This window comes from Gambusia affinis, linkage group LG07 (genome assembly GCF_019740435.1).
Source record: "Gambusia affinis linkage group LG07, SWU_Gaff_1.0, whole genome shotgun sequence".
Classification (NCBI taxonomy): Eukaryota; Metazoa; Chordata; class Actinopteri; order Cyprinodontiformes; family Poeciliidae; genus Gambusia; species Gambusia affinis.
Window position 1 is genome coordinate 21,843,802 of NC_057874.1, and position 23,226 is coordinate 21,867,027.

General features: G+C 36.5%; 1 protein-coding gene across 2 annotated transcripts in view; it reads left to right on the forward strand.

The window, feature by feature from the left end:
* Positions 1-23,137, forward strand: part of LOC122833970 (guanine nucleotide-binding protein G(s) subunit alpha-like) — a 35,063-nt gene extending 11,926 nt beyond the window's left edge. Inside the window, exons 6-13 of one of the 2 annotated variants that reach the window (XM_044121985.1) lie at positions 1,450-1,547; positions 15,566-15,620; positions 16,936-17,009; positions 17,188-17,246; positions 17,432-17,552; positions 17,748-17,878; positions 18,101-18,180; positions 18,691-23,137. In XM_044121985.1, coding sequence (XP_043977920.1) covers positions 1,450-1,547; positions 15,566-15,620; positions 16,936-17,009; positions 17,188-17,246; positions 17,432-17,552; positions 17,748-17,878; positions 18,101-18,180; positions 18,691-18,837 — 765 coding nt within the window. In that variant the 3' untranslated portion in view covers positions 18,838-23,137. The remainder of the gene's footprint in view (positions 1-1,449; positions 1,548-15,565; positions 15,621-16,935; positions 17,010-17,187; positions 17,247-17,431; positions 17,553-17,747; positions 17,879-18,100; positions 18,181-18,690) is intronic. The other variant, XM_044121986.1, reaches the window with a different exon arrangement.
* Positions 23,138-23,226: the final 89 nt, after the last annotated feature.

Consider the following 23,226-nt stretch of genomic DNA (forward strand, 5'->3'; position numbering starts at 1 on the left):
CCACTGGAAGAAAGAAGAAAGTTATCTGTTTGCATCACTGCTTTAAGTAGAACAATTAAAAATAAATCATGAATTGTAGTTTTGTTAAGTTGTAGGATGTCTGTCCAGAATTTCAGGCCATTGTCGGTGAAAGCATTTACAAACTTTAATCTGACTTTTTGTTGTTGGTTTTGGAGTAATAGTTCTTCCTCTCAGTATCCTTTCAGCCCATGTGGCTACAGGACTTGTTTTGCTCTGGATAATAATAATGACACACACTGACCAGCCCCAACCTGCATCGTCACATGATCTTTTGCTTTTCTTCTGGGGTTGATGCACTATTTTAACTCAAAAACCCGTTTGCCTATAAGAGACACAACCTTTCTCTTTTTTGCGTAATATAATGGCTGGACATTTCAGTTATGTTTATAGGTCCATATAATTGATTGAGCGAAGGAACATGGCGCCTTCAGGCATCTGGCAATTGAACATAGTGAAGAATTAGACATGCGGAGGTCCACAATTCACTCTGAACTGATCAGACAGCAATAAAGAAATGGTTAGGTTTTTGTATGCAATGTATGTAAATATCTGGTTTCAGTTGTATGTTGAGGTCTTCAGAAAGTCAGATCATCTCTGTATTGTTTTTTTCCCACTGCTTCTACTGCTTATTGCCCTTTTTATCACACGTCCATAACCTTTAGATCAAATAAAATGACAAATTATCATTTTAAACTTGTCAAAACTTAAGTAAAGTAAGAAGAAAATTATCATGAGATGTTGTTCATTCTCTGTTGCTTACCAGAGTATACTGATTAACTGTATGGCTCATAATGGCTTATTTTTGCTCGACTGACCAACAGCAGATTGTAGAGATAGGCCTCTGTAGCGACAGCCAAGTCTTTTGTCAGTACAAAGCTCCCCATTTCTTCATGAACCCGGTGAACCGCTCTGTTTCCTGCCGCTGCCAGAGCCCGCTCATCTGCTGCTCCTCTCCGAGCCAATCTTAAAATCCAAAGTTAGCTAGGGAGTGTATCTTGCCTCCCGCCATCTGTCCATAAACTCTTTCACCTATAAAAGAGCAGACGAGAAATACAGTTATAAGCATGGGACTCATAAACTACATAAAGCAGCCCTGTGCAAATGCGTTTTATTGTAAACCTGGCATTATTTTCTCAGCTGGGTTACATTTGACCATTGCCTTCATAGATTAATGTAGTTTTTCCTACTTAAATCCAAAATTGTCCTATTTCCACATAACACTACAAATAATGTCTTCAAACCAGTAATTATTGGTACTTTTCAAAATTTCAGTAAATGTGTTGCAATTATTTTCTTAATGGTTGCAACCGTAATTGTCTCAGGTTGTCACCTCCTGTTTTAGTTGCTGAGAAGTTTCTGTATTTACTCAGATACTTTACACGTACAAGTCGAAAGTATTTTGTCTCAGACCCATATTTGTGCTTTCAGGAGTTTTATGACCACACAAAGACTCTCTGGCATGATGAAGGTGTGCGGGCATGCTGGGAAAGATCCAACGAATATCAGCTCATCGACTGTGCCCAGTAGTAAGTCCTTCTTTTCAGTTTGTTTTTTCTTTCTTTCTCCCTCCTGCAAACCTTTGCTGCTGTTAATTGACACATCTGCATCTTCAAGGATACATTTTGTGGATTATTTTCTAAATCTACAGGGAATGATTGCATGTATATTGAAATGTTGCTATACTACCTATACATAACAAGGTAGTAAAAGGAATTTGTGTTTTTTATTATGTTCCAATAATGCTTCTTTGTAAAGAAAATGGATTTACGGGCTGATAAGCAGATGTCAGTATATGTATCACAACCAGAAAAAATCTTTTCAGCCAATGTCATGCAGCTTTTGGTGGAGGCAGTGTGATGGTGTGATGCCTCATCTCTTTGGGTTGAGAGTTTTTGTCACTGAAGGCAAATTAGGTGCAGAGAAATATTGGGCTGAGCTTCCATACCTCCATTGTTAATGACAGACCTTCATCCTCCAAGATGTTGATGCTTGCCCCCACAGAGCATGCTTTATCAGGGATTACTGCCAGAATTTGGGAATTTAGAGGGTGGAATGGCCTGCCTGGAGTCCTGACCTCACCCCCATTGAACATTTATGGGTTTAGCCCGGGTGTGCTCTTTGTGCTTAAATGATCAGCACAGCCACATTGGCTGACTTGACTACAAATGCAGGTTGAGAAATGGGATTCTACCAGACAGTAGTGTGTGACCAGCTTCAGGTGGAAGTGGCAGGCTGCTCTTGTGTAGGATTCTCCAACAAATAAGTCATGTTTTTGTCCTTTTGTCATCCATTGGAATAAAAAATACAAAACAAGTCAACAGCAGAATAAGCTATTGTGGATTTTAGAAATCCTCAACTGTTTTGCTCAGCTCAAATTGAACCAACTTTTGGTTATGCTTATGCTCAAATTGTTCTTTTTTTCAACATGGGTGGGAAATACAGTTTTTTTTTTTTTTTTACCAATGTTCTAATAAAAAAAAAATAAACTGACTTTTTAGCTATTTTTTTTGGCATAAAATACTGTAATTCCATGACGTGTAACCTGAATATATATTTTCCTTTTTATTTACTTCAGAAAGTCATTTTATTTTCAAAGTTAATATACATTTCTTGTAGTCGTACAGAGGTAAAATTAGGTCAAAACAGCTTTTAAATGAGCATATAATTAGCCATTAGTTTCTAACACTAAATGGAAATGGCTTCTTAATGACATTAAAAGCAACACTTCGCTCTTTAGTAACACTGAATGCAGCATTTAGGTTGCCATGACAAAGTCTGTTGCTGGATCATAGTTTCCCTCCTTTGAACTGTCTCTGATTCTTTAGATTTCTGTTGTGTTGCTGTTGTTTTTTTACATGCTGCCTTTGTACATTATCAGTGGTATATTATTGCAGGGAAATGGCTCTGATGCTGCTTGTCTGTGTTAATTAACAGATTAGCCATTTGCTAAACTCTTCTTGGATGACTGATGTAAAACAACAAAGATTGGTGGCTGATCCCATTTGGTCTGTACTTGCTGTTGGAATTTAATGTGTTTTGTCCATGCATTGTAAATTGGCTTTGCTGGGTCACATCTTCTTCAGATCCTTCTAAAAACTGTTTATCACTACTGATTTAAAAAGTACTAACATCAAAGATAACTTAATATGCATTAGATTTGCAGCCAATCGGCACCAAAGAAAATGAATGGCGTTTCTAGATTGGCTGCTATGCAAGTATGTCAAGAACTATTATTGCGTTGTGGTATTTCTGGTTCCTAAATGAAGTTTTATTGTGAACATTTTAGATTAAAATATTATGCAAAATTTGGCTATTCACAAATATCTGTGAATAGGCGACTTGTACCTAGTTTTTTGTTCCTTTGGTCATACGTTTGGTCATATGTTTCTGCAACTTGTACCTGGTAGAGGGATGTTTCATATCTGCCTTGACAATAGTGGCTCATAATCTGCTATAAAGGAATTGTATTATATGAGTCTAGCAAATTATATCAGCAGGTCACAAAGTGTTGTTTTTGATTTAAGGAGAAGGGTCATAGTCCGAAAGAGTTAATTTCCTCAAACAGGAATCAAAATCATAATAAAGAAAAAGACACCAATAAATTTTTTTTTTCATTTCATTTAATTTAATTGGCTGTAAAATTTGATAAATTTTTGACTCCACATCTATTTAGTTTACCAAAATACCTAATTATGCATAAAAATAAAATGATAAATAATAACTAGGTAAGTGGGAAATGGCAACAGGAAATGTGGTACATATTGGCGCAGGAGTGAACAAACCTGGACTGAGCAACTTGTATGACGATAAACAATGGAGCTGAATGAAATAAGTTAAAGTTGACATAAATGAAGTTAGTTTATTTTTTTTTAAAGTTCTCGAATACGTCTTCCTTGATCAAAAGCATTTTCAGCTTCCTCACTGCTGTGTGCTACGTTGCACTACTTTGCTGGCAAACAAGTTACATTTTTCTTTCATGTAGCTGACGAGTTCATGCTGCATGGCTTCAGGTTGCTGACAGTAAGACTGGCATCATACAAGCGTGTTGTATAACCTGAACTTTTACTTTGAAATGATGAAGCACAGTAGTGTGTGCAGAGAAGAGTTTGAAAAACGTTCTTGTTTCCAGCTAGTGTCTGTGAGATTCTGTACGATACTATGGCATATGTTTAAAGAACACAGTTATTTTGGTGAGTGATGTATTGGACTTTTTTATTTGAGTTGGTTTAGCATTTCTTTCAGTAATATTGAAAACGTATAAACATCTGCCTTTCTGCTGAGTGATGCAACTTGGCTTCACTTGACTTCCAACTCAATAATTCATTCATATTTTGTAGATATTAGTTGACATTTTTTTTAATTTTAGACTACAGACTTGTTTATTTGGTCCTTAAAGGAAGTATGTGTCCGCTGGGTTGTTTTTTCTAATTATTAAAAGATTGCAGGGCTTTTTTTTTTTTTTATTTCAACAAAGGAAATTGCTGAATTTGTCACACAGTAGGGATGACCTGAACTGATTACCGGTAGATGACATTACCTGAACTAAAACTTGCAATGCACCAGTTGGTTTTATGACCAATTTTAAATATCTTTCTTTAATGAAACATTAATCTTCTAATATTTATTTTTAGTAAATGTCTATCTTTTGCATAGCTTGCTCTTCCTTTCTCCCTGAGCTTTTATTATTCATTTTAGAATTGGAGGATGGATGAAGGGATTTTGCCAGTAGCTCAATAAGAGGGTTTCTATTTATTTCAAAAAGTTGTCCAAGCTCACCTGATTACAGAAGTGAATATTTAGCATTTTATGTCTTGTCCTTTACTTTAGTTTTATCAAACGGTAAGATGTCAAAATTTGTGATTTACAACTTTGCTGCTGTCAGTGGTAAAGTCTTAAAAATGCCTCTTTACTAAAATGCTAAATTTTTTCAGTGATGCTTAATAAATTACAAAGGAATCACTTTGATTTGGCAGAAATTTAAGTTGCATGGTATGTTGAATCGCAGTTGAATCCTCATCACAATATTCCAAATGGAATAGTCTGCTTGGGTTTAATATTAGCTAGGATGTTATATTTAAAGTGTAAGGCATTCAGGCTCTAATTTCCCTTAGTGTACCCAGCAGATGTATATCTTTAGTAGTTGAGATACCAAAGCTCAGAGTCATGTTGACATTGTGTAAAACAGTAAGAAGCCTGGTTAGGTGAAGACTTCCACAGCACACAAAATACTGGGGAAGAAACTTTATTAGCAAATCAATGCATTTTAGCTTGTTGCCTTCATTAGGATTACCACAGAAAGAACCTTGAGTGGAAAATGTGGATAAATTGTTATCAGTCACACAATTTACAGTTAAATTAAATATTTTTCTTAAGTTGTGGAGCCCTAACACCAGCCCTAATATCCAGTTATTTAGGAAATTTTACTTAAGTAGCTGGAAAATGCATTGCTAGTTTGAGCCTTTGTAATTAATAAACCTAGAAAGTTTCTTTATTATTTATTTTACATTGGCTGTTATACTTCTAAGTTTACTGACTGAACAAATTAAAGTTGTTGATATACATGTGAAGCCATTGATATATTCATGTGTGTTTTGGTGCTGAGTTATCACAGAAATTTGTCATTCATTGCATTTATGTCTGTTTAACAAAAAGAAATGTTTTAAACCAATGCAGCTGTTTTTTCTGTATCGGATCGATATCTGTTGACTTCAGATATTGGTATCGGCATCAGAAGTGGAAGATAGTGGATCGGTGCATCCCTAGTGAAAAAGTCTGATATGAGTCACTCATGGGGAAAAAAATGTGGGTTGAGTCGCATTAGCCTGTGTAAACGTAGCATTAGATTTGGGGGGGGGGGGTGCATGTTTCTGTGTGTGTCCCTGACATGTTGCATGCTTGGCTACAGGTGTCTGTTGGTTTACTGTTTACTGGCCTTCAGAGATGTGATAGCTCAGAAAGTTTAGGGCAGTTGACAAGAGCAAAGGACTGAAAAGGAGGTAATAATCAGACTCTCCTCTCATGTCCTCTCTTCTCCTCGTTCCTCCTCTTCTCTACTTTTCTTCTCCTCTCTCCTCTCCTCGTTATGGATCAGATGCTGGGCTGGGTGGCCAGACCGGAAGTGCTCCCCTCCCCCCTCCGTATGCTTATGTAAACGGAGAAGCGGAGAAAAAGAGAGGGAAGAGCTATTTTTAACCCAGGCAGGCTGCAGAAGGAGAAAGAATGAGCGAGTGTGTTAGGAGGGAGACAACTTCAGCATTATTGATGAAGGTTGTTAGCATTAAATGGAAATGTCAACCCTGAATCAGCACCGTACAAAGTCATCCCCCCCCTCCTTTTTTTGTTGATAAAAGGTGAATGACATCGCCCACTTTATGCCATAATAAAAAAGGAGAAAAAAAAAGGGAGAAGTTCAATGTATTGTGATGCTTTTTCATCTGTGTGACGAAGAGGAAGTCACTGAAGCTTCCCTGGCTGCCTTTTTGCTCAGTCATCCTCCTGTGTGATCTTGTTGAATTTTTTTTCTTTAGCAAACCATGTTATATGGCATCATCTTGAATGGTGTTGTTGTAAGGATGGTGTTGCCCTTGATTTCACGAGGATGTGTTGAGTTCAGTTGCTGTCAGTGTAGGCAGTTCACATCCAAGGTCCAAAGAGCATGACAAGACTGAGGCATGGGTTTGTTTTAACTCCGAAACAAGGCCTGATTGCAAGTCAATCTCTGACCAAAACAGTCTCTGTGCTTTTACTCAATAAAGTCCATGTCTTCTGGTGTGAAAAGCTTTTTATATATTTTTTTTACCTTTCAGAAAATATGAATAAGGCAGATAAATAGCCTTTGCATCAGCAATGCCTTTAGAAAATGGCGATTGTGGCTTTAGAAATGAGACTATTCCTCATCATGAGATTTGAAAAAGCCCCAGCACATATTAGTGTTTCTTAGCTTGTTGGAATAAAAAAGCAAGTCATAATGATGTTTCACCTCATGAGCATGATTCACTGGTTGGCAGATTTAGTTAACCTGAGATGGTGCCAGACGTGCCGCCTCTGTTTTCAGTCAAACCTGACTGCACGTCTCTTTTGTGCGGTGTCATCAATCTTTCTCGTTCATTTCTGTCTGGCTGCTTCATAGCCAAATTCTGAGCTGTTCTTTTTTAAATGAGAAGAAAGGGAAGACATTTGTGGCTAAAGTGAGATGCAAATGAAATAAATGATAGCGCATGGGGTCCTGAAGGAGCTTTTGAAAAGCAAGCACATCATGGGATGCTGCTGACCTGCCGCAGACAGGAGATATATTTGGAGCGGCAGACAAAGCTGCACAGAACATTGAGCCATTTTATTCTCTGGGAGAGTGTCACCATGTTTACCTGATGGGTTTGGAGAATGATTAGCATAAGACAAAAGGGGCAACCTTTAACGACAACTTGTCCCTATCTTTGGATTTGGCTTTTAAAGTATACAAACACAGTACATTGCAAAAGTATTCAGACCCCGTTTTGGTATGTATGTGCTTTATTGAGATTTTAAGTCACCTAAAAGTACTACATAACAACGAAGTGAAAATAAGATGATGTCGTTTTCAAATATTTTTGCAAATTTTCAAAACGGTGACATGCCTCTATAATTTTTGTGGGCTTTACTCTGATCCCATTAAATAAAATTCAAAGTAGGTTTGGGCATTTATCGTATTACCATTTATCGTTTTGATTTATTGTTATCACAATAATCCACAGCAACCAATGCCTTCAGAAGTATCCAAATTAGTAAATGTACTCCACATGTCTACAGTATCAGTACAAATATATGAAGGTTTAGTCAACATGTTGAAGTAGAAACACTTTAATATGGTTACATATGTTATAGAAAATACTTCTGAAAATGTTGGTTCGTAATAGGCTTGTACTTTAAATATTGGGGACAAATAAAAAGAGATACATTTACAATAATTTGTGTAGCCTCAGAGGCCCAATTTGTACATACATTTGATTTTTATGACTCTTGTGACACTTGATCATTAAAAATGCATACTGCACATGTGCAGTTAAATAGTAGGAAATCAATTAATTTTATTTATAAAGCACTCTTCATACTAAGAACAGCTCAAAGTTCAATACAGATTCAAAAACAAGAAACCCACAAAATGGAAAAAAAATAGAAAATCAAACATAAAAAATGAATATATAATAGATATATGGATATAACCTAAAATTTGTCTTCATTCATTTCTTGACACTAAACTGAAATTTGCTTAATCATATAAAATAGTTCTGAAAACTCTTTGTTTCACATAATAAACTAAAAAAGAAAAAAAAACAAAACCTAGGATGACATTTTAGATTATTCAGTTTAATCTAGATGTATAAATAAACACTAGGATACATGGGACAACCACTATTAAAGCATTCTGACTTGCTTATGTATTTCATTTATTGTGCGCTGAAATAAATTATTTTTAAATAACAAAAAAGCTTTTAAAGGCTTTTGACTAAAAAGATTTGTAGTTATAAACTTTTCTGAAACTTTAACAGAAAATTGTTTTTTTTTTTTTTTTTTGCTTTTGATCTTGTTATAACAGTACAGTTAAAAAATGTTTAACTGCAACATTTTTGTTTTCTTAAAGTTTTTTTTAAATATAATCCATGGAGCTTGAAGAAAAGGAGGAATTGTTAGCTAGGTTTGGATGCTGGCGGGGCGTCTTGGCTGAGTTAGTTATCTGCTCATTGAAGTCGTGTTGCGGCGGCAACGCACTGTTGGCGTTTTCCCCCCGATGTCCCTCTTCTCCTCTCCACTCTGTCCTTCCTCCCCGCTGATTCTCTCCCTCACAGCTGCATGTGGTGGGACAGAAAATGGACGTGTTGCGTCTCTGAGTAGAGGGGATGGGACTGCAGCTGAAGTTGGTGCGGTGTAGCTGTGTAATAAGCTCAGGTGTGTTTGAGAGATGTGACGGTGTTCGCAGATGTGGAGCAGAAGTAGAGTTAAACGTGGAGATGTTGGAGGCAAACACTTTTGGAAACATTTCGACCATAGTTTCACCGCATAGCTGCTGTCCCAGCTTATTCCTTCCGCAGTTTTATGTTATTCTCTGTTTTCTGTTAATTCACTTTAGCTTTTTTCAACATTATTTCCTAACTTGCTGTTAGTTTTCAAACATATATTAATTATTCTTGTATGTTACCAAATTTTAGGTTTTTTATGTTGATTTTATTAAACTTCTTTAATCTTTCCATCTTTACTACTTTTCATCTCTTCTTTTTAAATGTTGCAAGTTTACATTTGTCCTTCATTTTCTTCATGTTTCACATCTTATTTCTGGTTATTTTTAGTTTTTTATCGCTCTCAGTTCCTCTTGGTTTTCTTTCTCTAATTTTCAGATGTACATTAAATCTTTTTGTTGTTTTTCCCCCCCTCATATGTCTTGTGCTCTTTTTCTCTTCTCTTTTCACTAACCCACTCCATTCCAGGCATGGTTCTCTCTCTCTGTACCTCGTTGTTTCTTGCTGTATTTCCTCCTCTGTCTCGCTCTCTTTCTCTCCTGTCCCTGCTTGTTTCTTTCTTTTCTTCTTCTCGTCTCCCTCCCCTGCAGCTTGGTCTTTTCCTCCTTCTTCTTCTTTTTATCTTTCTTTCTGTCTCTCTCTCTGTCTCTCCAGCTGCACAGGATTTGGAGCTTTTTCTATTTTTAGCGCCTGTGGTTCTGTCACCATGACAACCAAGCTGGAGGCCAGGGCGCCAGGGAGCTATTTTTGGAGCAGCGCTGTAATGTCAGACACAGCCTTCTCTCTCCTTTCTTTCCTCGTCTTTCTCCCGCTCTCTCCCGCTCGCCCTTTCACAGGATACGGTTTGTGTGTGAGAGTTGGGGTCGGCTGGTGAAACCTTTGGTTGCGTCGCCTCGCAGGTTGAGGCGTTAATGTACAAAAAGGCTGTAAAGCCCCTGGAATCGCTCCCCTCTTCGGGCCATGCTCAGTCTTTTCTCCCCACTCCTACAGGAAGCGGCAAGACCATTTTTCTGACCGGACTTGACGCTCTGAGAACGTGCGTTTTAGTTTTGATCTGTGCAGAAATGTGTGTTTTTGAAGCGTACCAAGTTTGAAAGCCTTTTGGTTTTTAAGGACATAAGCTTCTGATTTTTTGTCAATTACTATCCATGTCTCTACTATCAAGTATTGATAATAAATATGCTTAAAAAATAGGAAGAATTTAAATCCATTACAGATTAGAAATAAAGTGAACAAATTGTACTTTAGTTTAGATTCGTACCAATTTTAACTTTTGGTGTTACAAAGAGATAGCATAGGTGTTGTTTGGACAATAATTAAACCTCTAACTTCGCGTGATATATTTCATAAGAAATTCTGTGTTTTGTTGGATTTAAAACCATTTTAGCTTAGTTTGTAATTAAAAAAAGTAAACGGTACACAATGAATAAGTATGTAAACATTAACCAGTTAAATAAACGGCTATACTAAGATGCATGCAAAAAGCTAATTCAGCTCATTGTAGTTGACAGAAGTATTGTGAAACAAATTCAACTCTTTCAGAGGAATATGTTGCAAATATTTAAACGATGCCTTGTTAAACTTTTAAAAAGCCAGAAAATGTAAATAGTTTGAGGCAAATGTGGAGAGAGAAGCTTTTTTACGGACACAGTCCTGCCCGCTAACCTGCCTGTGTGTGAGTCCGCCTGCTTGTCACACAGCAGACCGCGCAGCAGCTCGGATCCGGCAACGTTTTCCAGATGTTTTGCGCTTGTGTCGCGCTGAATCATACACTCTGAGAGAAACTTTGTTTAATAAAATTATAAGAAAGTACATTTTTGAATTTAATTAAAATGATTATCCTAAATTTCTATTAATATTTTTCTTTAGACGACATTTAAAAAAATTGTTAACCTTTTCTTATGCAGTTTGGTTTTGCAAAAGCAGTTTAAAAAAAAAAAAAAGAAGATTTAACATTTTTGAAGTAAATTAAGAAAAAAATTATTTTTCCATGAAAGTAGTGTGTTGGCCAACAGCAGCAGTACAGAGTAGTTAAATCCCATCTTGAGCTGATAGTCTGGTCGTAACCTGAGTAATCCTTAGTCCTGATTCTCCCCCTTTAATAAGTTAAATGCATTTTGGGAGAGTTATCAGCTTTGCTGCTGCTGCTTTTGCTGCTGGTGCTGCTGCCTTTCAGCATATAAAGATCTCTACGGTTTTGGTCAAATGTGGAAGTAAAAAATTCAAACAGAACTTAAAAATGCAAAGTGGATCCACTCGAAAGATCCAGCTGTTCTGGAAATATTTTGACAGCAGTTCATACCTGGTTAACTAAAACATAAAGAACTTAAAAATGGCTCTTTAAGGGGTTTTTTTGTAATTATTCAACCTTTAGTTTTTGCATCCACTTTTTATAATACAGTAGCAAAAAAAGAAAATATCAGTAAAAAAAAAGCACATGGAACATTTAAAAATAGGTGTGTATCATTTAAATTTAGCCTTCTATGAAATACTCCCTTTACAGCTGTCTCACCTTCAATTTAGCAACAAAATGACTAAAATACCAGCTATTATCTTTTGTTGTAAAAATTGTGCTATTTTTTGCTGTCCAGACAAGTGTCCTGTGTGTATTTCCATGGTTTAAGTTGGCCTGTCTGCTACCCCAGAATAACCCTGGCAGGTTATACATAACACTGCAGACCTCTCTGTTACTGGGGGCAGCCACTTTTATTCAGTTCAACTTACTAGACGTGGTTATTATTGGCACTTGTCCTATTAATAGGGAGAACTGCTAAAAACCGAGCGGTGTGTTTGTACTGGGAGTGCCGACGCCTCAGAACAGAGCCGCGTATAAACACGAGGCCATGTTAACTCCGTCATGATTGGAGCGGCTGTAGCATTCAGGTTCTGTCACATCCAGCGTATTTATGTCGCTGGGAGCTCTGGAGGCGATTGTTCGGCGAAGGCAGAGTTGGATGATTGCAGGGGATTAGGCGGTCCGGCTCCACACGGTTCTCCACTTCTGTGTGGGAGCAGCTGAGCCTCGTATCTCTGCAGAGAGCCAGCGGTACCTGACTGACTGCCTGATAAGCAAATGTGTTTTGCACATTTGTTCTCTTTTATTCTTCCACTGTCTCTCAGTTGCATCCTCTTTCTGAACTCACCGTCTCGTGGTTGGTCCGGTAACCCGTCCAGTATTTCAGCTTCCGCATTCCCACACCCTCCCCGCTCTGCTCTGTGGGTTACCTGCTGCCCTAATGTCACATTTCACCCCTGACTGCCACATTCCTGCTTATCTCAGAGGGGAGCTTACATACCTGATCTCAAGGAAGCAGCTCCAAACTACCTCCCCACCTTTCTAGTCGTCAACAAATTCAGCAGGTCTAGAGTCAAACAAGGAGGGAAATCTTCCTGTGTCAGCCGCCTGTTTTTAGTACATAAAATTTTTCTTCCAAACTTCTTTACTATTCATTCTTGCAGGTTTTTCTTTTTTCTATTGAGCTACTTTTTATTATAAAAAGTGTTTCCGGAAATGTAGTCTCTGCAAATTGATACCACCTGGGTAAATCTTCCAATTGGGTTTTAGGTTTTATTTTCAGAGTTCATACTGGTTCTTGAAATTCTTGAAAATGCTTGGATTTCAATTGTTGTTTTTAAGGTTTGGGAATGCTTGATTTCTATATAAAATCCTTGTAAGGGCTTGATATTCAAACGGCATAGTTTTGTAATAAAATACAATCCAACCTTTGATTAAAAGCTTAAATTTGGAAAATATTATATACAGTTAAAACCAGATTTTCATACACCTAATAAAAAATGATATTTTTCTTTACTTTCTGAAGTTAAATCAGACCAAACATCTCTTAATTGAAGTTAGTTAGATTTATCAAAATTATTTCAATTGCTAAATGTCAGAAAACTTAGCAAGAACATTATTTTGGAGATTTTCTTTGTAACATTTTTTGTATATTGTGCTAAGCACTCAGTTTGAGCAGGAAAGTCATTTACCATCACAGGATTTGTTTGGATTGTTTCATTGTAATAAATATTTATTATTCCTAATGGCAAACGATTTATTAATCGGTTTAATTGAAATAAAGATATCTTATACATTTTGTACATTCAAGAAAACTATTGAAATTGGGTGATTTATTTTGTTAAATTTGTGTTTTGCTTAGGTGCATATGGCGTGTGAGAGAGATAACATTTATATTTTAGTTTACTTTGTTCTTGCTGTATAATGTAAAATACAAGACATTAATAACTGTAGCCCAAGAAATAATTTAGTAGTGATTAGAAGCTGTTGTTGTTAGTTAATATTTTTTGTTTACATCTCTGAAGTGTGTAGAGGGAAAAGTTTGAAAACCTTGAAAAGGACTTTTAATTTTACCATAGGAAAATATGAGTTCATTTAAAATATATAAGCTCAAAGACAAATAAAACAAATATATTTCAATTATTTCAATAAATGAGGCAGCAGCACAAACACTGTAAGCAAACTGTTACCTAATTAGCATATTGTCTCACTTGAAGCGTTTATTATTAGAGAGCTGCACCAATCATGTAATTAATTGGCCAATATTGATTTCTGTCTTTCTGTCTAATTTGCTGATTATGATTTTGTTCATTTCTGATTCTTTTTAAAATTACTTTAATGCAAACAAACAGGATTTCGAGAATTTAGGTGTAAGGTTCCTTGACAAAGGTGGACAGAAAATGAAGAGATTTATTGCCATAGTATTATATGCCTCACAGAATATCTACATGAACTGTATCATATTATTGATAAACTCAAATTGTACTAAAATAAAATTACAAAATAATCCCCATTAATGTTTCAAGGTATTTGTCCCTCGCCTGTTACTAAATTCAAAGTACATACTGTTGGTCGATGAGTTTACAGACCAGAGAATGTAGGAGTTTTGAGTTGTCATACATTTGGTAAACTGGTTAAGATTTTGCAGCATTTGATCAGATGATTAAAGGACATTATTTATCCCTGGTTGCTCGACTGATGCATCATTCATTTACCCTTGTAAGGTTTTCATATTTTGGTTGCACAGCCTCTGTCTTGCCTTCTGTTAATTTTGGTTGCTAGGTTACGAACAGCTGTTATCAGTTGTCTCGGTTTTTGTTAAAAAAAACAAAACAAAAAACCCCCCCAGAACTGATCAGCATTGATTGATTGATTGAAGAAGCCTTCACCCTGTAACATATGGTGGTGGTCATCAGATTTTATTTTTTTTTCTGAATTATGTTGTTCACAGAAAATATCGGAATCAAGGCCTATGAGTCTCAGTTTGAAAAAATCAGTACTTGTATTTTCTTTGCTATAATAAAAGTAAAAACTGGTCCCACAGACCCAAGCAACTTACAAGGGTTGATACATTTTGTATTTTCTCTTAGAACTCTACTGTATTTTTATTGCTTTTACTGTAAAAGTGTGATTAATATGTTTATATATTTTGATTCAAGTCACTACTTCAGCTTTTCGTTATCCGTTACCTCTTTCCTGAAATGTTGATGTTTTTCATCTTTATGAAGTGTGGCATTGCAGCCAGTTGAGAAGCTCACCTCTGCATGATGGCCTGACTTCAGTGTAAACTTGAGACTTCTTGCAACTTCAGACATGTAAATGTGCAGACTGTATGTCTGAGCGCCTTGTGCATTGAATCATTGTTGCTTAAGTTAACTTAATCCTTTCATTATTTTTTTTATGTAGATATTAACAAAAAATAGTACATGAAAAAGATGGAGTAGTCCTTATATATAATAGTATATATTCTCTCTGCTGCTGTGCATTATTGTGTTTTCCTCAGTTTGCCTGTAAATGATTCCTTTAAAACACACACAGGCAGTTTGGTAGCCTGTTGATTGATTCTTTGCACACTGATTTCAATTTTTTTTTAGGAGGGGAGTTTGTTGCCACAACAGTTTAAAGATTTCCTCTCAGTATATCTGAACTGACCTCAGTGTTTCCTCACTCCCTTCCCGGCCCTGACTCGATGGAGCAAACACCTCAAAGCAGCTGACTCTGATTCAGCCATCCAGAAAGCGCGAGAGCGACTCACACCTTGAAAAGCGGCAGCGCTATCACTCAGTGCAGCAAAACAATTAACATGCCTTTGGGTGGGCAGTCTGCAAATCTGAATGTGCTGTGGGCCTGCATGCCCACCCACGCACATACACATAGCCGATTCCACACACACACACACACACACGCACACACACATACACAGATCCACACTCCTCCTGTACTCCTGTACTACTACAGCAGCTCCATTGAAGAGGCTCTGCTGGTCTGACAGAGCCAACTGCTGCTGGTGACTCAGACTGGCTGCCTCTGATCTCACAGAAGCTTCAAACGCAGCGCCACCTTGTGGTCAGCCAGTCACAGCCGCTCCAATCCTCCTCATGCTTTCACTATTGACTGTACACAGACTTTGTACGTGTTAGTCGTGCATTAGCAGGACATGTGGGAAATTGTAATCATAGAAACATACACAGCTGTCTTTGTGTGTCAATAGGTTTGTGTAAAAGTTCAGTTCTGATTGTTTTATTTGTTCTGTTTGCAGCTTCTTAGACAGGATTGATGTGGTGAGGCAGAACGACTACACCCCCACGGATCAGGTACGATCTACCAGATTTTCCACAAACATCAATCATGCACCTTATTTACAGACCTCAACGAGGAAAAGAGTTATTTAATTTAATTAGTTGCTTTATTTTGTGTGCACTGGTACTGAGCACACTAGCTCTACTTGCTCACTATTGTGTGTCACTTTACAATCATTTGTTTTCATTACTAATGACTTTACTTCCCCTTACTGTCTCTTCATTTGTTTATTGCTTAGTGGTGAACAAGTACATATTTATTCTTTTTTTTTATTATTATTTTGTCACACGTAAATGTTTTAGATTATTAAATAAATCTTTATCAGACCATTTCAACCTCAAAAAAAATATTACCATTTATTAAGTAGAGGAAAGCCTGAAACAACCTGGTCCAGTGTAGAACAAGTATTCACTCCCATTATTAAATAATACATTTATCAATCAATCGCATTTATATTTCAGTTTTTAGTCCAGATTTGTTGTTTGTCATATCTGTGAAATCAAGCAATCATTTAGAAAACCTTTCTGACCACAAGAGGTAGGAAAAAATATGTCAAAAAGCAGCAACTTTCACAACCTAGACAATTTAAGAGCAGATCTGAAACAAGATCATTGCTACCTATTATGTGGCTATTAAATATATTCACCCATTGGATTTTTTTTACCCTTTTTGTTGCTTTTAATAATTAATCATAATTGACAAAATTGGGCCTTTTGACACAAAAATGAGCAAAGAAATTAATAAAAAAACTAAAGCTGAAAAAAACTTTAAAGTGAAATCCTATTTCTGCAAAATGAGACAGCCACTGTCTCAGGTGATTTCTATTCCACTCATGAAAATACTAACTGGACCTGTGTTAAATTAGGTCATTCACTTTAAATGGGACAAATATATAATTCCTCACTTATTTGATGTTCCACATTTTATTGTCATTAAGGTGTAGAAGTCAGTTTGATCGTAAACCAGTTTAACAGAAACCTGTTTGAATTATTTTCAGTTTGTTTTTAACCATGACTTCAACGAGAACTTGTCCTGTGAATTATTTTTGTCCACTTTTATTTAATGCTTTTTATTTATTATTGTTTTACTTTTTGCAGATAGGTAATAATCATAGCAATGTAATCTAACATTTAAAAGAGGAGAAACCATCCATTCATGCTTTTCCCTGCAGTTGAATAAAGTTGTAAAACTGTAAGTCTTGTTTCTGTTCAAAGTGGAAAAGATATTGTTGGAAATGGGCTTTTTTCCACCAGTTCACTTCATGCAAAACAAAGACTGTTTAATAAAAGTCTCCTATATTTACTGCTGGCTTTTCCTCCTCTCTTTCAGGACCTCTTGAGATGCAGAGTTCTGACATCTGGGATCTTTGAAACCAAGTTTCAAATTGACAAAGTTAATTTCCAGTAAGTTTCAAACTAAGCTTGCCACAAATATTAGGTGATTAAGGTTATAGTCACAATAAAAATGACTTAAGAAATATTTATGGTACAAATGCATCTTTATTATCAAAAGACTTTATTATAAAATGCTTTTATTATCACCTGATTCAAATGATTTTTTTTTACTTCCTGTGTGTCGCAGTATGTTTGACGTCGGAGGTCAGAGGGATGAACGCCGAAAATGGATCCAGTGTTTTAATGGTTAGATGTCAACTTTACTGCTTTGACAAAATGAAGATTATTTTGAGAAAATTTACTATTTAATTTGACAGTTTTATTACATACATGCACTAATATCTGAACTTGCGCTACAAATGTTTTTTGGAAATTATGATTGAGAAGAGAGACATGATTTTTTTTTTGTCTGTTTTTTAACTTTTTTCCAGATGTGACAGCCATCATCTTTGTGGTAGCAAGTAGCAGCTACAACATGGTGATCAGAGAAGACAATCATACCAACAGACTACAGGAAGCACTCAATCTGTTCAAGAACATTTGGAACAACAGGTCCAGCATTTTCTTTTCTTTTTTTCCTAGATTCAGTAAATAGTAAATGTAAAACAAGCAAATTCTCTCTTTAAATGTGTTGTTCTTTCAATACACAAAGTAAAATTCCATTACTATTACTTATGACTTCATTGTTTTTTTATGAATACATTTTTTGTCTAATCTAATACCCGATTTTATAATTTTTCTCCACAGGTGGCTACGGACGATTTCAGTAATCCTCTTCCTGAACAAACAGGATCTTCTAGCTGAGAAGGTTTTGGCGGGAAAATCTAAAATCGAGGAGTATTTTGGAGAATTTGCACGCTACACTACGCCTGATGACGGTGAGTTACCAAACCTTTAGTTAGACATCTGACCTGCATTTTATGTTTATTTGTACGTGTTGAGCTCTGTTCCGGTGATGATGATACCTACTAAATGTTAAGATTTGGTTTAAATTTTTGTGTTAAAATATCTTCTCTGAAACAAAATGGATGCTTTTAATCAGTTGAAGGTGTGTGTGCTCTATATGTTAAAGGTTGACTGTAGTTCTTCCTTTTCAACAGCAATACCAGAGCCAGGAGAGGATCCCAGGGTGACCAGAGCAAAGTACTTCATACGGGATGAGTTTTTGGTTCGTGCAAAGGTCGTTTTCTTGGTGACGGGTTTTTTTTTTGTTTTTTTTTTTAGTGCTTTAAACAACCAATTTCTAATTTATTCACAAAAGCTTATGATTGACAAGTAAATTAATTATATTGTTGTATTTTTGTTCTCATAGAAGAAGCTACTGCATGTGCTCCAGGTTACTTTACATAGAGAATCCCATTTTATCATCTTTCGCTTATTACAGCCGACGACGGACGAAGCCCAAATGGATCGGTCCATCTGCCATTCAATCCCACCTTCTCTTGCGAACAAGACACAAAAACAATTTTATTTTACTGTTTAAAATGTCAAGTCTTATTCTAAATAAGCATGTTTATTTAAAAACATGCTTAAAAACTGTTTAATGTTCTCTAGTAGCGTTTCAGTTAAATAGGATTGAAATATGAATGTGTGCCAAAGCGAATAAACAGTTACGATGGCCCGTTGCATTTCTGTGTGTTTGCTCTCAAGATTCATCACTACTAACTTCGTATTTCCTGTATGTCTTCAGAGGATCAGCACAGCCAGTGGGGACGGACGGCATTACTGTTACCCGCACTTCACCTGCGCCGTCGACACAGAAAACATCCGGCGCGTCTTCAGTGACTGTCGGGACATCATACAGAGGATGCACCTACGGCAGTATGAGCTCTTGTGATGCGCAGCTTCGCCAGGACCGCCCTACTTACCCAACGACCACCCGCCTCACTACGACCAGTTAGCCAATCACCTCTTCACTATTACCAAATTCACCTAAACGGCCGATAAGCCTGACCTCTCCTTTCCTCCACCCGATCCTCCTGGTAATCCAACACATAACCACGGAAAAGTGGGAAGACTTTTTACCATCGGCTGTCAGCCTCTCATTTATACGACCAGCCACTCACAGGTACACATGCACTACAGAATAAGACATTCAGACCCTTGAATATTGCATAATCATGACCCTCTCCAGCCTCTTGCTCCAATAGTTAGCAGAGGAATCTGCTCACATGCAGGAGTTTATTCACCGCGTGCTGACGAGAACAGATGGACTCAGATAGTGGCAAGCTGAAACAGAGGAGTGGCTATCAGCTGTTTGGGTTTTTTTGTTTTGTTTTGTTTTGTTTTCTCCTGTGCCCGACATGGACAGACTAATTGATTAATGGCTGCCTGCGGACGTGAGCGTGACTTTGAGATGAAGCCACGCTGCTCTTATGGACTGCTCTTCAAGAAACTAGTCGAGGAAACACAAGCAAACAAAAAAATATCATACGATGCATAAGAATCATGCATACCAATTAACTTAATGCAGTGCAAAAAAAATCCAAGCTATATATATAGATATTTATATATGTGTGTATATAAATATGTATATATATATAAATACATATAAATATAAATATTATATATTCCTGTAATAACACAATTCAAGTTTTAAGTTTTTGTTAGTTTTTACCCCATGTTTGTCAGTGTACACAGTGTGTAAGATCTGCCTTTGTGCACCATTTAACCCCCCATCCCACACACACACATGCACACACACACGCACATGCACCAACATGTTACTCTACATCCTTGTCCCTATTTACCCCTGCTGCTATTTGTCAACTATTTAACGTGGAAAATAAAGAACAAGTTTGACTTATTGAGGATAAACGGCAACAGAAAATCATGACGTTAAAGATTTGCAGAGACTGGATGCAAAGTTTTATAGCTGGGCACACACACTCATATCTACACACACGCACACAGATGATCCTCATCGTCAGCTCCCTCCTTCCTCTCCCCTTGTCTTGTTCTGTCACCTCCTCCTGTTCCCTGCCCGGCTCTAAGTGCGTTTGTCTTTTTATTTTCTGCTGGACTATTATTCTTGTACAGACTGTAAAATGTATTATTTTGTACAACTTTATTGAAGAAAAGAAAATAACTTGTAGAAGATCCCTGTGCCTTGATCACGACTGTACGTGTGAAAAATGAGCTAAACATGTAAGTTATGTTTCACTGCGCTGTACATCTGGACGGGTCGGTGCCGCCACGTCCGGACCAGCTCACCCGACCCTCCGTCCCGCTGCCGCTGCTGAGCGAGATGCGAATGGGGAGGAGTGTTCGGTCGGGGAGGAGGCCTTTCGTCTGTTGGTTATTTACATTGTTTTTCCACATTTTGTTTGTTCATTGATTATTTTTGTTCTGCTTTGACTCCTCTCTGGTTTATATAATAGGAATTTTAAAAAGTTGAAAAAAGGAAAACTCAGACACACCACCTTAATGCTGTGTAGTGACAATACTGACACAATTTAAACATTTTATATATATATATATACATATATATATATGTAATATGGGTATTCATTTTTTGTTTCTTAGTTTTTAACTCTTTTGAGGGAGAGGGACGTATCAAGTGGGAAAAGTTTTTTTTTGTTTTTTTTTTACATAAAACAAACTGTTCTTTGCTTCTAAAACAGTTATTTTAGTGTTTGGTTCAGTCCACATTACATTCACACAAAGGCTAAAGCAGTTTTAGTAAAACCCAGTTTTATGGAGGTCATGGTGCGTTCTAGTTGCAGAGTTCATACTCAGTCTGGACCTGGCTGGTTCTGACTTAGGTTTTTTTTTCCTCACATGGGTAAATATGGAAGAAGAACATGATTATGGGAGAAATATTTGTATCATCACATTTTCCTGATCCTGTTGTGTAAAGGTTCCATTTGCCTTTTTAGAAATTTCATGCATTGTTCACTTAGTCCAGAGGCCTGCAACCGTTACAATCCTCAGAACTAAATGAGACTTGTTTAGATCCTAAAATGTAACACGATTCTTAAAAAAGACCCCTTATTTTTGATTAATATCAAGTTCAGGAATTTTTTTAAAGGACCCCATTTTCTGTTTTGATGTTTCAAAATTAAGATTATCATTCATTCATCTAGCTAGCTAGCTGTTTGTCCCTTTATCAATCACCCATCCAGCTAGCTATCATCTAATCTTTTTTCTCGTCCATTTATATTCTCAGTTTGTAGGTTCCGTTAAAGAAATTATTTATTAAAGGAAAACTCAGGAAGAGACTATATCTCCTCTGCCAAGGAGCAGCCAAAATGTAATTCATGAACAGGATAGAAAAGCACAATTCTAAAAATAAACACATTCATCACTCTAAGCACTATGTCTTATAGCTCATAAAATTATGAATACCTCTTTAAACAATCTATGTAGATACCAAGTAAAAAGTAAATTAATTGGCCTAGTTAAATTATCTTGTAAAGCTGAATCAAATTAAGATTTTTATGCTTTTCTATATTGCTGTAGTTTTAACTGCATAACCAGGAACTAAACCAGAAGTCAGCAACTTTTGTCTTGCAACTTTATTGGCCACATTTTGCTGAAATGAGGATCATAAACAATCACTGTGAATAGAAGAAATCACTGAACTGCTGCTTCCTGTTGCCCTTTGATCAGAATATTTTTGGATCAATAACCCAGTTGTCTTTCATCAGATAAAGATGGCTCTAGAAGAGCTCAAACTTCAGATGCCAAACATTAAAGTGCTGTAATATTATTTGACTTGTTTCAAACCAACACATTGCCAAATCATCTGGCTAGCTTTTGAGATTCAATCCACCATTTACTTTTGAAAAAGTTTTAAATCTGATTTCTGTATTTTCCTGATCTGGATAAGATTCAAAAAAGAAAAAGAGGACCATCAAATATTTGTATTTTCAAATTTTAGTCCCTGGCCCATTGTCTGAAGTTATCGTCTTCCCTTTGTGTTTTTGCCTTTCTTCCTTGTGTCCTTCCTCCCTTGTAACCTTCCTTCTTTTTTTCGGTCCTTTCCTTTTGTACTTTCTTGTCCTTCCTTTTTGTCTTTTATTTCTCACTTTTGTCTTCTCTTTGTTCTTTTTGTCCATATTTTCTACCTCTGTTCCTTCATTGTCTCCCTTCCTCCATACTCTGTTTCCATTTTTCCTCCTGTGTGGCATCCTGTCCTTTTTGGAAATTTTCTTTCTTGTTTCTTCTGTTTAGTTTCCTTCTGTAAAGTCTGCTGCCTTTAGAAATATCATCCACAAATTCACAGTAAATTAACAAAAACAGAAAACTTAAAAGGAACGTGAAGGAACCCTGAATATGTTTGCAGCTCAACATGCATAATGTCCCACAGGCTACAGTCATAAATTAGTTTAATTTAAGCTCTGCAACAAAAAGCCTAAACATGTTTAACACCAATGAGACAGATTTGCAAAGTTCTCATGGATATTAGTACATAACTTTAACTTATTTTACACCTTTTAAGTACAAGATCTGATTACATGGATGTTACATTAGAATGCAACACATTTACTGAAGACTATGGATGCAAAAGGCCTCTTTAAAAAAGCAGGCTTTTGTGCTGTAGTTCATCTTTCAGTAAGTCCTTTCTTTGCCACATCCATAAGCCTGGAAGCTGATGAAGATCAGCTGTAAAATAAACTGTTAGTTGTGTTAGTTCAGTCCTCAGTTTACTCCTGCTCTTTTATCAAGAGATCTGGAAATATGAGTTTGCTTCTGCTTTAAAAAAACATCGGATTAGGCCTTTTCTGGCAGCATAAAATACATTAAGCAGAGATCTGGTGATTCTGCACCATAGCAGCACCTATTGTATTAAAAAAACAATGTTCATCTTTCCTCCTGTTCTAAGCAGCCTGTAGGAGTGATGCACTTTTGATCGTTTGCTATATTCACGTTTGTGAAATCAATTGAACAAATCTGCAGTTTATTTGTTTTGAGACTTCAATTTCAGTTCAATAAGTAGAAAAAAGTCAATGTTGGTGTTTATTTCTCAACCAGTTTGTGTATTTTTTTATTTAACCATTATTTCACCAGGAATTCCTTGAGATAAAATCTCTTTTTCAAAAGAGACTTGGCCAAAAGACACAGTTATAGAGTATACAAAACAATTACAAAGGTACACGTTTTAAAGTTTTTACTAAAGGTTGATGTGTGGACTACTATTTTGTGTGCGACTTATACTTTCCAGATATTTTATTAACTAAAACTATTAAAAAATACTGCTTTTCTAAAGCTCTTCGTTAACCGC